Source organism: Lytechinus variegatus, chromosome 2, assembly GCF_018143015.1.
Source record: "Lytechinus variegatus isolate NC3 chromosome 2, Lvar_3.0, whole genome shotgun sequence".
Lineage (NCBI taxonomy): Eukaryota > Metazoa > Echinodermata > Echinoidea > Temnopleuroida > Toxopneustidae > Lytechinus > Lytechinus variegatus.
In genome coordinates, this window is record NC_054741.1 from 11,479,669 (window position 1) to 11,493,665 (window position 13,997).

The 13,997-nt window shown below is 35.6% G+C and overlaps 1 protein-coding gene across 43 annotated transcripts in view; it reads right to left on the bottom strand.

The window, feature by feature from the left end:
* Positions 1 to 733: 733 nt before the first annotated feature.
* LOC121407315 (mucin-17-like) overlaps positions 734 to 13,997 on the bottom strand; it is an 88,402-nt gene continuing 75,138 nt past the window's right edge. For 42 of the 43 annotated variants that reach the window (XM_041598340.1, XM_041598332.1, XM_041598325.1 and 39 more), the window contains 9 exons: positions 13,206 to 13,457; positions 11,478 to 11,738; positions 10,803 to 11,054; positions 8,121 to 8,375; positions 6,557 to 6,640; positions 4,679 to 4,723; positions 3,954 to 4,055; positions 2,849 to 2,983; positions 734 to 1,809 (listed from right to left, as the gene is read on the bottom strand). In XM_041598340.1, the coding sequence (XP_041454274.1) occupies positions 1,592 to 1,809; positions 2,849 to 2,983; positions 3,954 to 4,055; positions 4,679 to 4,723; positions 6,557 to 6,640; positions 8,121 to 8,375; positions 10,803 to 11,054; positions 11,478 to 11,738; positions 13,206 to 13,457 (1,604 nt within the window). In that variant the 3' untranslated portion in view covers positions 734 to 1,591. The remainder of the gene's footprint in view (positions 1,810 to 2,848; positions 2,984 to 3,953; positions 4,056 to 4,678; positions 4,724 to 6,556; positions 6,641 to 8,120; positions 8,376 to 10,802; positions 11,055 to 11,477; positions 11,739 to 13,205; positions 13,458 to 13,997) is intronic. The other variant, XM_041598308.1, reaches the window with a different exon arrangement.

A 13,997-nucleotide genomic window follows, 5' to 3' on the forward strand; every position in this document is an offset into this window, starting at 1 on the left:
TTTAATCATTGTCAATTACTTTTCATTCAATTACTTTAAAATAAACTTGAATATCTAATTTAAGATTTTATTTCATGACCCTTTTCAAGTCAACTACTTCAGCATCAAAGAGAGTAACAGGCAGGATCCTTGCTATTTAACTTAAACTCTTCATCTTGTAAAGTTTCTCTGTTACTCAGAATTATGTTGAAATGGGTGGTACTTTGTACAGACTAAAATTGTCTTTTCTTGAAAGTAATTGAAAAAAGTAAATGGTAATTGTAATTTAAAAAAAAATGCAATTTAATTGAAAAGTAATTGAGCCCAATCCTGCTGACAAGGGAAATGTATTCCCCCTCTCTCTCTCTCATTTTTCACCGTTTCTCTTTCCCGTTTTCCACATAGTCTGCTGTGCAAACCCTTCACTCGAGTAAAGGGTCTGAATATGCAGCCTGTATTATGCCTTGTGTACTGGAGACCCTCTCGCTCACAGCAAATTTCTACATGTGCTAGTCTCTGCATCAAGGAGATCTACTTGTTTATCAAAGTTTTAACTGGGGTCTGTACATGCAGACCACATTCCACCCCCCTCTTTCTCTCCCTCTCCCTCCCCCTCTCCCCATATCTTTTCTTTGTTCCTTTATTCCGAAAAGTTTTCTTTTTAATGTCATGGCAATTGTATGGAAAGGTCTTCAGATAGTCTTGGAAATGTGCCTTACAAGCAACACAAAAAATGATAAAGTAACAACGTTATTACAGTCCATTGAAATTCAATTTATTGTCAAGATGTATAATTGTGCAGTAGAAAAAATAATACATACATATCATGTGATGAACATCTTTGGAAATGTAATAAGAAAACTTTTAAAGTAAAGTTAAGAATTTGATTCTTGGAATCATGATCAATTATCTATTTTAAAAGAATTCACTCTTTTAATAAGCTGCTCAGATACACATGTATATTAAAAACAAGAATAGAATAAAACATAATAGGATTAGTAGAATGAGCAATCAGAAACTAATAGAAAGCTGCATTTTATAATAACCATAACCCTAACAAATTAATATATCTATATATGCTATGCAGTAAAGCAATATTTCTACCTACTGTTTTTCCTTTCCCCTGATATTACAAGACACACATTGCACAAGCAAACTTGTAATTGTCTTTGAAAAAGTTATAAACATTTCAGTTACATGACAAGTCTCTTCACCTGAGTAACCCTTAAATCAGCTAAAACAAGGATGAAATTTTATTCAAAGCTCGGGAAATTCAGAAATTTATCTGTCCCACACAGCATTAATTAATATGTCATAGTCATCATACTGGTTATTCTACAAGAGACCAATGAAAAATGCCTGCATTTCTAACTAATTTTTGACAGAAAATATAAAAGAATACAAATACATATTTATATATATATTTATAAATATCTAACAAAATGGGAAGACAGTTAGGTGAAGTATATTTATCATTGCGTACATCAACCCTGGATCAAGCAAGCCCCCAAGATGTTGTCGAGGAGAACGAATGTCCATCGGGTTGGATGTAATTGCAAGTCAATAATACTCAAGAATGTCATCCCACCCCGAGATTATCATTCCTTAATGATTACTGGACAAGGGTGATCTCATCGAGTGCTGGCTTGCCAGTTCGTACCGTTGTTCGGAAACGAGGGGCAAGGCAGGCTAGCCCAATGAGTAGGAGGAGGATGGTGAGGACCAGAATGAAGCAACCTGCAAGGAAAGCCCAAGATATCAAGGTCTGCTTCCCGATGATCTCCTGAAGTTCGCTGGTCATCTGCTCATCAGTTAATGATTTCATCTCACCTGCAAATGAAATAGACGATTGATTGATTAAGTTTTTAACGACACTATCAACACGAGTATCAAACATTTTTCCCAAAATATCTACACTATATCCCCAAGATTTCCTCTTATCAAAAATAATATTAGCAAAATCAAAATGACCAATAATTTAAGATTATAACTATCAGGATAACTCCCTACACTCATGAAAGGTGAGTGAGAAAAAGAAGTATTATGTCATAAAGAGAGTATTAGTGGGAAATGATATTTCTGCCCTGATTGGAACAATGGAGAGAAAAAAATAACTCGATTGCTTTCATCTTTCAATTCAATTAAGGTGCATGGATGTGCATTCCTGCAAACAGACTGCACAGACTAGAAAATAAATGGAATACACGAGGCCGAATTGGAATTTAATTTAAAACATCCGTTTCATTTCAGATGGTTTCTGGAACATTGAGAATCTATTGACAATGCCCATCAATAACAATGTACAGCTTAAAAGGTAGTCCATAATTTGTGAACTAAGAAAGCAGATCATCCTAAGATTCAAAGCTGACAAACAACTTCAGATATGTCGTTTGTCCAAAATCTAGGATGACACTGTTTTGATTCATTGATTTTCGACAAAGGCTGCTTTGTCATAAAGGGCTTTTGACAAGAGATTCTAAAAGTTCCAAAAGGCGTCTGCAGAAAGGTTGTGTAAACTCCCTACTCCTAAATTGAGGACAAAAGGTATCTCTATCTGAAAACAAAATTGTTTTATGCCTGCACTTTGATAGGTTTCAAGGGCAGTAGGGCATAATCCAGAGTACTTGTATTATGTTTTCATGGTTTTCATTTGAATTATCACTTTCTCATGGGAACAAAATAAATAAATCTATTACACAAACAGAGTCAAAACAGCATTGATTTCTTCGGTTTATTGGCAAAACTACATTCCTTGCTTAAACCACAAGGGCTTTCTCTGCCATGCCAGGATAATCATTGATGAATAGAGTACTATTGTCAGTGGCAAATCAATTCAGTATTTTGAAGCTTACACAGTTAAGATTCTTACTTTTTTCACAATATTTTCCGCTGTATCCAGCTGCACAGTCACAGACAAAAGAAAGGGTGCTTCCTCTAGGAGTGTGTCGGCATGTTCCATTGCTACCACAGGGGTTGGGTTGGCATGGGTCGAGGACAACAATTTCTGTGAATGTCATTGAAAAATCGTCATGAAACTTTCAGCTTTGTCTTTGGAAATGAAAAATTGATAAATATAAAAACAAATAAGCTCAAGTAACCACACATGTACCACACCTGTATCATCATCTTCACCCTCACTTGGATCTTTATATACATCTTTAACCTCACCTTCATTAATATTTGACAAAAGATAAAAAGAGCAAGATAGCTAAAATACCTTGCACAAGGGCCATGCCAGGAATCAAACCCCAGACTTCCATGGTGAGGTCAGGCACCTAAGAACACTTCACCCTGCCAACATCTTCATACATATCGCCACCCACACCTTCATGCATATCCTCATCCTCACATATATTTTCATTGTGAACATAACCAACACATACCCTCCACTCATCAAAACCCTCCTCCTCACCCTCATCATCACCTGCACCTTCACACATATCCTCCACACTCATCAAAACCCTCACCCACATCGTCACCCACACCTTCACACATATCCTCCACACTCACCAATACCCTCCTCCTCACCTTTATCATCACCCACACCTTCACACATATCCTCCACACTCACCAACACCCACATCGTCACCCACACCTTCACACATATCCTCCACACTCATCAAAACCCTCCTCACCCACATCATCACCCACACCTTCACACATATCCTCCACACTCATCAAAACCCTCACCCACACCTTCACCTATATCCTCCACACTCACCAATACCCTCCTCCTCACCTTTATCATCACCCACACCTTCACACATATCCTCCACACTCATCAAAACCCTCCTCCTCACCCACATCATCACCCAAACCTTCACCCACATGTTCGATCATCACCTCATCCTCACATTTATCTTAATCCTCACTGACATCCTCATACTAAAACTATCGAACAAGCAACAAAGTTTATTTCTTTCTCTTCTAATCTATCTCTGTATGTTCCACAAATTGTAATTAACAGAACTCACCATTCTCACAGATAGGTCCATAAAATCCTGGTTTACAGAAACATATGTTGTTATCATTGTGATCCCTCTTACATACGCCGTCATTCAGGCAAGGGCAATCTCCTGAAATTAAATATTTGATAAAGAATTTTCATTTCAATTTCATTGAGTTCACATTGCCAATAATGTCATCAGGACAGAATTGCATGCAATGTTGGAGGGTAAATGTATGAAAGTTCCAAGAAAGTCTTAATACATATACATGATTATATTTGTTGTAATTAATGGTCTGTATAATTTGAATAGCAAACCAATGCACTTACTTGTGTAATGTACACAAACATTTTTCTCATTAAAATATTTCTATCATAAGCATCACATTAAAAAACAGTCTGTTTGCATAGATCAAAAAATATTTTACCTGCATTCATATCAAGTGATAAAGAGCAAAAACAGACAGTTGAGTAAAGTCCCTTGATTGAAGTACTGCAATGATTAAAGCGTAAGGTGTAAAAAACCCATAGAGTCTTACCAGAGAGAGAAACTGCTACTTTTTAATACAATTATTCATCCATCATTAAAATGTACCAGGGCCCCCATTAAAAAAACTTGCTTTCTATAAATATTCATGGAAATCAATGACTACTTTCCTCTTAACCAATCACATGGCAGGATTTCAGTAGCTTGTAAAATTCCATTAATGACATGTTTGATAAAAAAGGGCCTAGAACTACATCAACACTTACCAGTCATAGAAATATCCTCTGCCTCCCTACGCCTTCTGCCAACAGCTGTAGAAACGAAAAACAAGAAATGAATTTACTTCTGTTTCATAATTGCTTTAGGTTTCCCACTTCTAAATGTCACTTTAAAAGAACATAATATGACTTTGGAATTTGAGAAAATATAAAGCAATTTTTTCAATATATTTAACTAAGCCTAAGATTTAACATTCATTTTACGACTTAGTCTACAGGAAAAAAGACATCCATTTCATCAGCATGTGAATAACCATCTTCAATGAGTTAATTTACAAAGATGATGGAATGCAATGTATTCTAACTAAAATTCAAAATGATTTTTACATACTATATCTCTAGTGAAATCGCAAATTGAATTTCATATACATATCCAAAGAAAAGTGAAATGAAATGCAGTCTTCTGGTAGATTAGAAACAGTTAACAACTGGGGTGCAGAAAGGCCTAATATCAAACTCAAACTTTGTAGAAGGTAGAAGGGAATGAATTGAAACAGCAATATCACAACATATGAAGACACGGAAAGTAGAGAAATTGGACAAAAAAGTTCAAGAATGCAGAATAAGCAGGAAAAGAGATGAACGACTTAGAAAATTGTGCATGATGTATTGAAGGCATCCCAAAGTACATGTGTGACTGAATTGAGTACTTTAGTACATTTATGAAAGGAAAATATTGGGAGGTGGGCATCATACTAACAGGGATGATGGGGGAATTATTGCTCCTGAATCTGAATCATGCATTCCTTTTTGTTGCTTGATTAGAGGATTGTGATTGTTTTCAATCACAACCATAAAATGCAATTAAAAACAAAAGTTGAAATTATTATCATACGCTTATAAACAACAATATCAGAGTAAGATCGCTTTTTGACGCATGCACTGCAAGACAAATATATACATTTCATCTAATATTTCTCAAAACATTTCCTCTGAAAATACTTAAACCTTTTTGTTTGTTTAGTGCAGTATTCTTATTGCAGAGTGCTTGTATGGGCAATTAACAGTTCATATCGCTTTGAAATAAACTGTTCCTATTTTACATGCTTCAGCTTGTTGTTGACTATATTGGTACATGGGCACTACCAGTGATAAATGTATAGTTTACAGACCTTGTGCTAATATAATCTCAACATTTTGAATATCATCCCATTTCAAAATAATGATTTTCCATCACCACAGGGTTTTCCTTATGTTATCTTTAATCATATGTTGGGAAGGGAATATATATAAAAATACAGAAAAACAGGTACATACTGAGAGCTGTCAGATAGGAAGGGGAGAGAGAAAAAAAGGAGACACAGAAATGAAAAGTGAGAAAATGCTGTTCTCGACATATCAAACAAAAGAAATGAAAAAATTATTGCTTTGCTCATTTAAAGACATTTGTGAAGCACATAACTATTTGAACACCGGGCAAGCAGTATGTGATATAAAATTGAAATGTCATCTCGACAGTCATATGAAAAAATTGGATACTGTTCTTGACACAGCAGATGTAATTTGCTGGATTACAAATGTCATTTTGAATCAGATTCCTAGTAAATAGAAAGATGCCAGTCTGAAGAAAATACACAACTGACAGACTATCAGAAAAACACTACTTGTTTCAAGTGTCAGGAAAAAAGAAATCTTATGAAAGTACTGGTAAACACAAACCAGCAATGTTTTTTGAAGAATCTGATAATAAATGTGCTTCAAAGAAAACAAATCAGAATTTAAAGAGAAAACTTAAGTGGAAAAAAGAACTGAAGGGATAGGGAAGCACTGCACCCACATTCAAGCAACCTGCAATAAAGACTGCATTTCAACCAGTTTTGGGTTTTATTATTTTACAATTTTGGTACTATCGTATCAACAGCGCACCTTGTGGTAAGCAGAGGTACGTGTCAGCACTGTAGAAGCATTGTTCATCTACCGGACAAGGGTTGCTGTCACAAGGTGTATTTTCTGGAATGGGTATGGAAGAACATGAAAATATAATGTGATAAAAAACAAAGTAAAGATCTAGAGATAGCCAATGAATACAAAGGGGTTCATAAACCATTCTTTTGTAATTAATCATAGACAAAACATAAAAAAAGGTTAACAAAAAACGAAAAAACACCACCAAACATGTCGCATTTGTTGCAGGTATTGAACCATATCTAACATCCAATAATTTTAAAGGATTTTGCCTATTGCTCATAGAAAATAGAATAGGCATTATAGAGTGAAGTGGGATTTAGAATGAAAAGTTACACACAAATGACCACCATGTACAGTACAGGCACATTAACCAACTGCTAAATGTATTAATGGAAAGAATTCAGGGATGGCATTTGTTTATTCTTAAATATTGTAGAAGCCTGTAATGAAGAATACTTTTCAACTGTTTTAAAAAAGTGATCATAGAAAAATTTCTTTCTCTCAAATATGTTTAGTTCTCTCTAGGCCAGATTTCAGTACACACCAATTAAAGAGCAATGTGAATTTTTGAGGAATGCTATTAAAGGCATCACAAAAACCTTAAGGAATAATCTAAAACAATTTCGAAAATATGGATAAGTGTAATGTGGAAAATACCCAGCCCAGTGTTTGGTACAGAAAGTCAATGATTCCATGCCAGTTCACTGAGACAAAAGGAAATTAGCTAGTCTACACACAACAGAGCATTTTTTTTCTAAATCCAACTTTTGTACCACATTTTTATAGTTCATCAAAGCTATTTCAGTAGTTATGTTACTTTATTTTGCATGGATAGGGAACATTATTATGGCTATGGTGGACAGGTTTTTGATGACTCTAATTAATTTTAAAAGGCTTTGGCAATAAATCCTACAGTCAGATCTGATGAGAAATTTGATGTGTCCAAAAGACACAGATGCCCCCGGTTAACACGATCTGAAATTCATTCAATATGATTGAACTTAATATCATGTAGAAATCAATATGCATATATATTTAATTAAGACAAATTAAGACCTTTGAACCAACTTCAAAGGTCCTTTGAACTGCTGACTCCTCATTCACACATAGTCTGTATTTTGGTGTCATCTACCTACATACCAATTTTTTTTTTAATCCATTAAATATTTTTCAAATTATTGCACGGAATCCAAGTGGGGGGACGGACAGACCAAGCTAATGAACAAAACAAAACAAGCTAATAGACAATTGCATACAATAATTACCCTTTATATATCAAACTCCCATCAGTCAATACTCATATTTTACTTCACAAACAGCTCAAACCATGATAATTTTTTAGCATTAATGTAAAACACCAAAACCGAAGTGATCTATGCAGGGTAGGGTGTACATCATTTTTGGGATTACCATTAAAAAAAAAAGCAGTTAATATTAGAACGTAGCAGAGTGCAGTATGACAACACAAAAATATGGAAAGGGGGTGACCGCAGTTAGACAGGAAGTTCCAAAGCTTACAAACCTGTGACAGTCACATCAAATGCACAGATGGCAAAATTGTTGCTGGTGTCGGTGAAGGTGTAGGTCACAGTGGTTGTTCCAAGCACAAAGGCATCCCCTGGTGAATTAGTCCTTGTTACAGTCACAGCGGAGTTATCAGTGGCAGATGGCTCCACCCATGTTGCTACCTGTGTCCCATCAAGCCCGATGTCTGTGATGGTAATATCTTCAGGGCAGCCCGTGATGACAGGATCAGTGTTGTCCGTGGTAGAGGTTGCTAGAAACAAGAATGTTATGAAACAGGTGAATTCCTGGTTTGTTTTTAATTGTCTTAAATACTATCAATGAAAGAATGATCAATGCTCATATGCATATTGGATAATGTACAGAAATCAAAATAAAATAAATAAAAAAATTGACTCTCTATTTATTGAATTGTTAAAATTATTTCCCAATATTTGACATAATAAGATGAAATATTGGTAACAGTAAGTGTGCAAATCTAGATGTTTAACCTCTCTAATTTATTGCTCTAACCAGTTAGCCACTGAATTCTGTCATTCCTGTAGGCTCCGTACAGGAATTCCCCCTAATTCCAGTAGGCAACCAATGGAACTGAAACTTCTGTGAAATCATGACACTAAATTGTACTATGATGATGGTACATATACTGGCGATAGTGAATGACAGATAAATTCTGGATGATTTTCACCTATGATCTAACAGCATTGCAATGCCTCCCCTAATTTTTTTCAAACCTCTTCTAAGTATGCTGAAAGAACTGATCGTTATTGATCAATTGTGTCTAAACATGACTGGTAAAATGGGTGACTGTGTACAGCTAGTAAATTCTACATAATTCAATAACCTTATACTTCTTTAATGATGATCTTTGTAATTTGATTGACACTGTCTAGATAATTTTTGGCAATGATCAACAAGCCATGCATTCTGTGCAACCATACAGATGAAGCACTGTACATGTAGTTATTATTTCATCAAATAGATCTGTTGAAGAATAGAGGTGGTAAGATGGTATCCTGTGGAACTGCAAATGAAGTTATATATACCTTACACACACTAACAAAGTGTCAGACCATGATAATGATGGCATCTGCAATACAGACCCAAAGGAAATAATACAATAACAGGAAATAAAAGGGTGGATAAAAATGATTTTAATTAAATGAAAAAATTAATGAATAGTGAAGTTCATGATCTAGTTCAGATGCACAGTTGGAACTAGGAAAACAAGCAGACTGTGTTATAGACACTACATGTAGAGTATAAATTTGGGGGAGAAGAATCACAAAAATGTAAAAAATAAAGATGTTTTGAAGATTGAAAGATGGAAGAAAGGTAGAAAAGATACCAATGAAACTCTTTTTGAGACATGAATTAGAACCATATGAAGATGACAAGAAAATGGAATTTCCTAATTTCTTTCAAAGATTGTTGTAATTGTTTCTTTATACTTAATGGAAATGATCATACATCCATGGACTTTATCCAACATTGATTAAAATCAGTAAAGCCATTATACTTAACTAAAGCTATTATTAATGTACTCAAGCTTTAGGTTTATTGAGCATGGGCAAGCATATTTTCCAAGTAATCCAACAAGGAACACTTTATTTGTACAAAGCATTTTAGAATGTCTCATAAGTACAGGATGAGAGAAGGAAAGAGTCAGACAGGTTATACTCACAAACAACAACATTAAATGTGCACTGTGCGGAAGTGCCAGAACTACTAGTGAAGGAATAAGTAACGGGGGTGACCCCAATCGAGAAAACGGTTCCAGGTGTGGCTGTTGAAACTACCATGACCACACCACCTGCTGGGTCAATGGCGGTAGGCTCAATCCACATGACCGGCACGCTGGACATGCCTTCAGGTATAGTTTCAATGATATCACTCGGACATCCCGTTATTGTGGGTGGAGTGTTAGCAGATGCTAGTAGTAGAAAAGAACATTTTAAAGTGGAGCTTGAATTCTGGGGGTGGTGGAAACACATACTTTGGGGGCTTTATATATTTTGTTAAGTCCATCAGATAGAAAGTAGAAAAATGCCCCAAAGTAACAAATACTCTCTGAATGACCTCATATTGGCTCCAAAAGGGAAACTTAATAGTCAAGAACATCATGCGATAGTTACATTTTTTTAATTATCAACAATCACATTTGAGGTGATATATACATGTAGTACATGCTTGTTAATTTCAATGTGGTCATTTGTTTCACTGATCGGAAAACGAGATCAATGGAAAATATCCCTATTCAGAGAAGAGTGACAGATAAAAGGCAGAACTTTCTCATATCAATTATCTATTCCAGCTAGAAAGAAAAATAAATGACACTTCAAATAAATACACAAAGAAATTTTAATTTAATTAGTCGAAATGTGTATTTTTCTCAACTGCAGTTTTAAAGTCGGCCACCCTGTCATTAGGAACCTAAACAAAACTCTGTGTTGCAACTTCAAGCAGGAATCTTTACAAAGCATCTTTCACAGCAACACTGCCACATTCTGAATTGTTAGTCTATACAGGATTAGAGATGAAAAAATACTTGTGGAATACTTGCTGGAAGGTGCGGCCAGAATTTCATTCAGATGCCTCATTCCTGATATGGGTCAAGATATTCAGACAATAAAAGGATAACAAAATTCTGGAAATATGGTGCAGGTCAAGTGGGACTTACCAACAATGACATTGAATGTGCAGAAAGCATCATTTCCTGCTTGATCTGTGAATGTATAGGTGACCTGAGTACTTCCGAGACCAAAGAGGCTTCCAGGGGCATTTGTCGTTGTGAAGGTCACAGCAGAAACTTCATCAGTTGCTGTTGGTGGAACCCAGGACACAGCAGTGCTGGAGACTCCTGCTTGTACAGTAACTGTGATACCAGGAGGACATCCACTGATGACTGGAGGGGTCTGGTCAACACTGGAAGCTGTGATGGATAGAATCATTATATTTTTCAAATCCCAAAGAATTAAAAAAATCAAGAGTACTATACGCAGTAATTCCAGATATTGGGACAGTTTCCTGAAAGTTGTTAGCACAAACTCACGGTTTCATAGGATTAGCCCCAGAGGCCTGTACAAATCTCAAATTCAGTCAGCCCTGACAGTGGTCACCAATCTAATATTGATAAAACACCCCCTAGATCTGCAGAATTAAGACAAATGTCGGTGTTCTCTGCAAGAGAGATGGCTTCTTTTCCTGGCTACTCATAGTGGATCTAAGTAGCTTGATGGAAATACTGATCTATAGAGCATCCTCGTTTTGTGAAAGGTTTGTAAGATAACAACACTTCTAACTTCTCATTTTCGCAATACCTCGTACAAACCTCACATCAAAACTACCAACTTACCAGTCAGTGTGACAGTGAAGGTGCAGATATCAAAATTGCCAGAAGCATCAGTAAATGTGTAAGTAACATCTGTTGAGGTTCCCACTGCAAAACTAGTTCCAGGTGCTGCGGTTCGAGTTCTAGTCACTGCACTGGTTTCATCTACTGCAGTTGGCTCGGTCCAGGTCAACGGAATGCTAGTGGTTCCAGCAGGAACAGTGAGGTCAATATCATTGGGACAGCCACTGATCACAGGGGGTGTGTTATCTACTACAGTTTGTCCTGAAACAAGAGAAGGAAATGTCAGTATTGTTTATTGTGAGGTCAATATCGTTGGGACAGCCACTGATCACAGGTGGTGTGTTATCTACTACAGTTTGTCCTGAAACAAGAGAAGGAAATGTCAGTATTGTTTATTGTTATTTTATAGCATTTTACTTAGTATTTTACTTAGCATTTTACCTGGCTAAGGAAAATGGTTAAACTTGTATTCACATGTGGCTAGTTTAATTCATCAAGCCAAATTTTAGAAAAATACTTATAACCCTTGCGACATCATTAAGCTTAAGCCAAATAATGTGCAATGCATGTATTGCTCATTATTATCTTAATTCATGTACTGCACTCTTTTGAAATATTGAATTAAATACTTAAAATTTCAGGCTTCAGTATTGAATTTAATACTGGCCCTGTTCATTATCTTGTAATCCACCAGGAATGGGTGTCACAATTAGGAAAGTGATAGGTCTCTTGCTGTAAAGAAAACTTATTTGAGCTTTGAATTCCATTAGAGTAATGGGTTATTAGCCTCAGTAGAAAAGTAAGGATAACAATAGGATAATATTGCAGATGGAATCCCGACCATGTAATGTTAAAATCGCCCCCATCTCTCGACTGAAGTGTAGCTCATTCTCATATTTAATTTCCTTTGTTTATAACAAATATTAATTCCAAGCATACTACAATGCTATTATAGGGGTACTCCAGGCTGACAATATTTATATTTGAATAAATAAGAGTAAAATTCACAAAGGAAAATGCTGAAAATTTCATCAAAATCTGATAACAAATAGCAAAGTTATTGAATTTTAAAGTTTAGCAATATATTGTGAAAACACATGCACGTCATCATTAAAATTCATTTGGTGGGTTGATGATGTCACATCCCCACTTTTATTTTTCTTTTGTTATTACGTGAAATTATAACTGTTTAATTTTTTCATACATGTATAAATGAAGTGTCTCCCTTGTTACGAAAAATAAGTTGCAGCAATTAAATGTCTAATGCACTAAATCACTTGTCGATCCATTTTTTTTTGGTCCTCGAAGGAAAATTAATTAGCCTAATTCTATATAATATAATACATAAGAACAAACATCATCAGTTTGCTCATTTAATATTTATGAAGACATGCCAGGACCTGTTTCACCAGAAGTATGAAAAATCATTAAAATGCCAGAGTTTTGATATCCGTTGTCAGATTTTTATCAAATTGTCAGTGTTTTGTTTGTCTTTTTTTCCTTTATCTGTTCAATCTTATTATTTTCAGCCTGAAGTACCCCTTTAATGCATGTCTCTGAAATGACCACTAAGACAATTGCCCAACAGCCTGTGTATAACATGTACTCCATTTACAGCAATCCCTCAGTATAACTTCAGAGAGAGAGAGAAAGAGAGAAATTCAGGTAAAATGACCCCTCTGCAATAGTAGTTATCAATAACAGTAAGTGACAAGACACAGATCTCACCTGTGATGGTTATAGTAAAGATACAGAAGGCATTGTTTCCTGCAGCATCTGTGAAAGTATAGCTGACAAGGTTCTCGCCAAGGCCAAAGCTGTCTCCTGGTGATGCAGTCTGGGAGACGGTGACAGCACTGGTTTCATCTACAGCGGTAGGTTCGGTCCAGACCACAGGGACGCTAGTCACTCCGGCACCAACATTCAAGGTGATAGGATTTGGGCAGTTGCTCACCACAGGAATAGTGTTGTCAACGCTTGCTGTAAGATTTTAAATTAATTTCAAATAATGGAACATTCAGATGTCAATAAATAATATACATGTTTCTAAGATTTTGAGTTCACATATGAAATCAGTGACTGTTAATAATGTAATGACTTTGGTTTCCCATTTTCTGAAATTAAAATTATTTTTTTCTTAACATCAGTCTGTGCTCTTCCTTGAGAGGAACAAAACATATGATAGAGCAATTGCAAAAACAAGAAATCTTTAAAAGACACCATCAATTTCCCATGCAGGCAAGGCTTTACAACACATGCTGTGAAATCTTCTATTTTCCATATCATGTAAAATTGGGGACTATATAACAAGGTAAATGGAAATGGTGCATTTTGTTTCAGAAAGATACTTGTGACAGGGAGTGTCAAGTGAGGTAAATTAAGGAGTTTGTAAAGGAGACAATTGTAGCCTATTTGTTCCAAGTGGACACTTGCCTCATCTATCTATTGTATATCAGCAGAGAAAACATTCTAAATATTGTGCGTTATTATATTCAACATGCATTGGCCAGTATGTTTCTA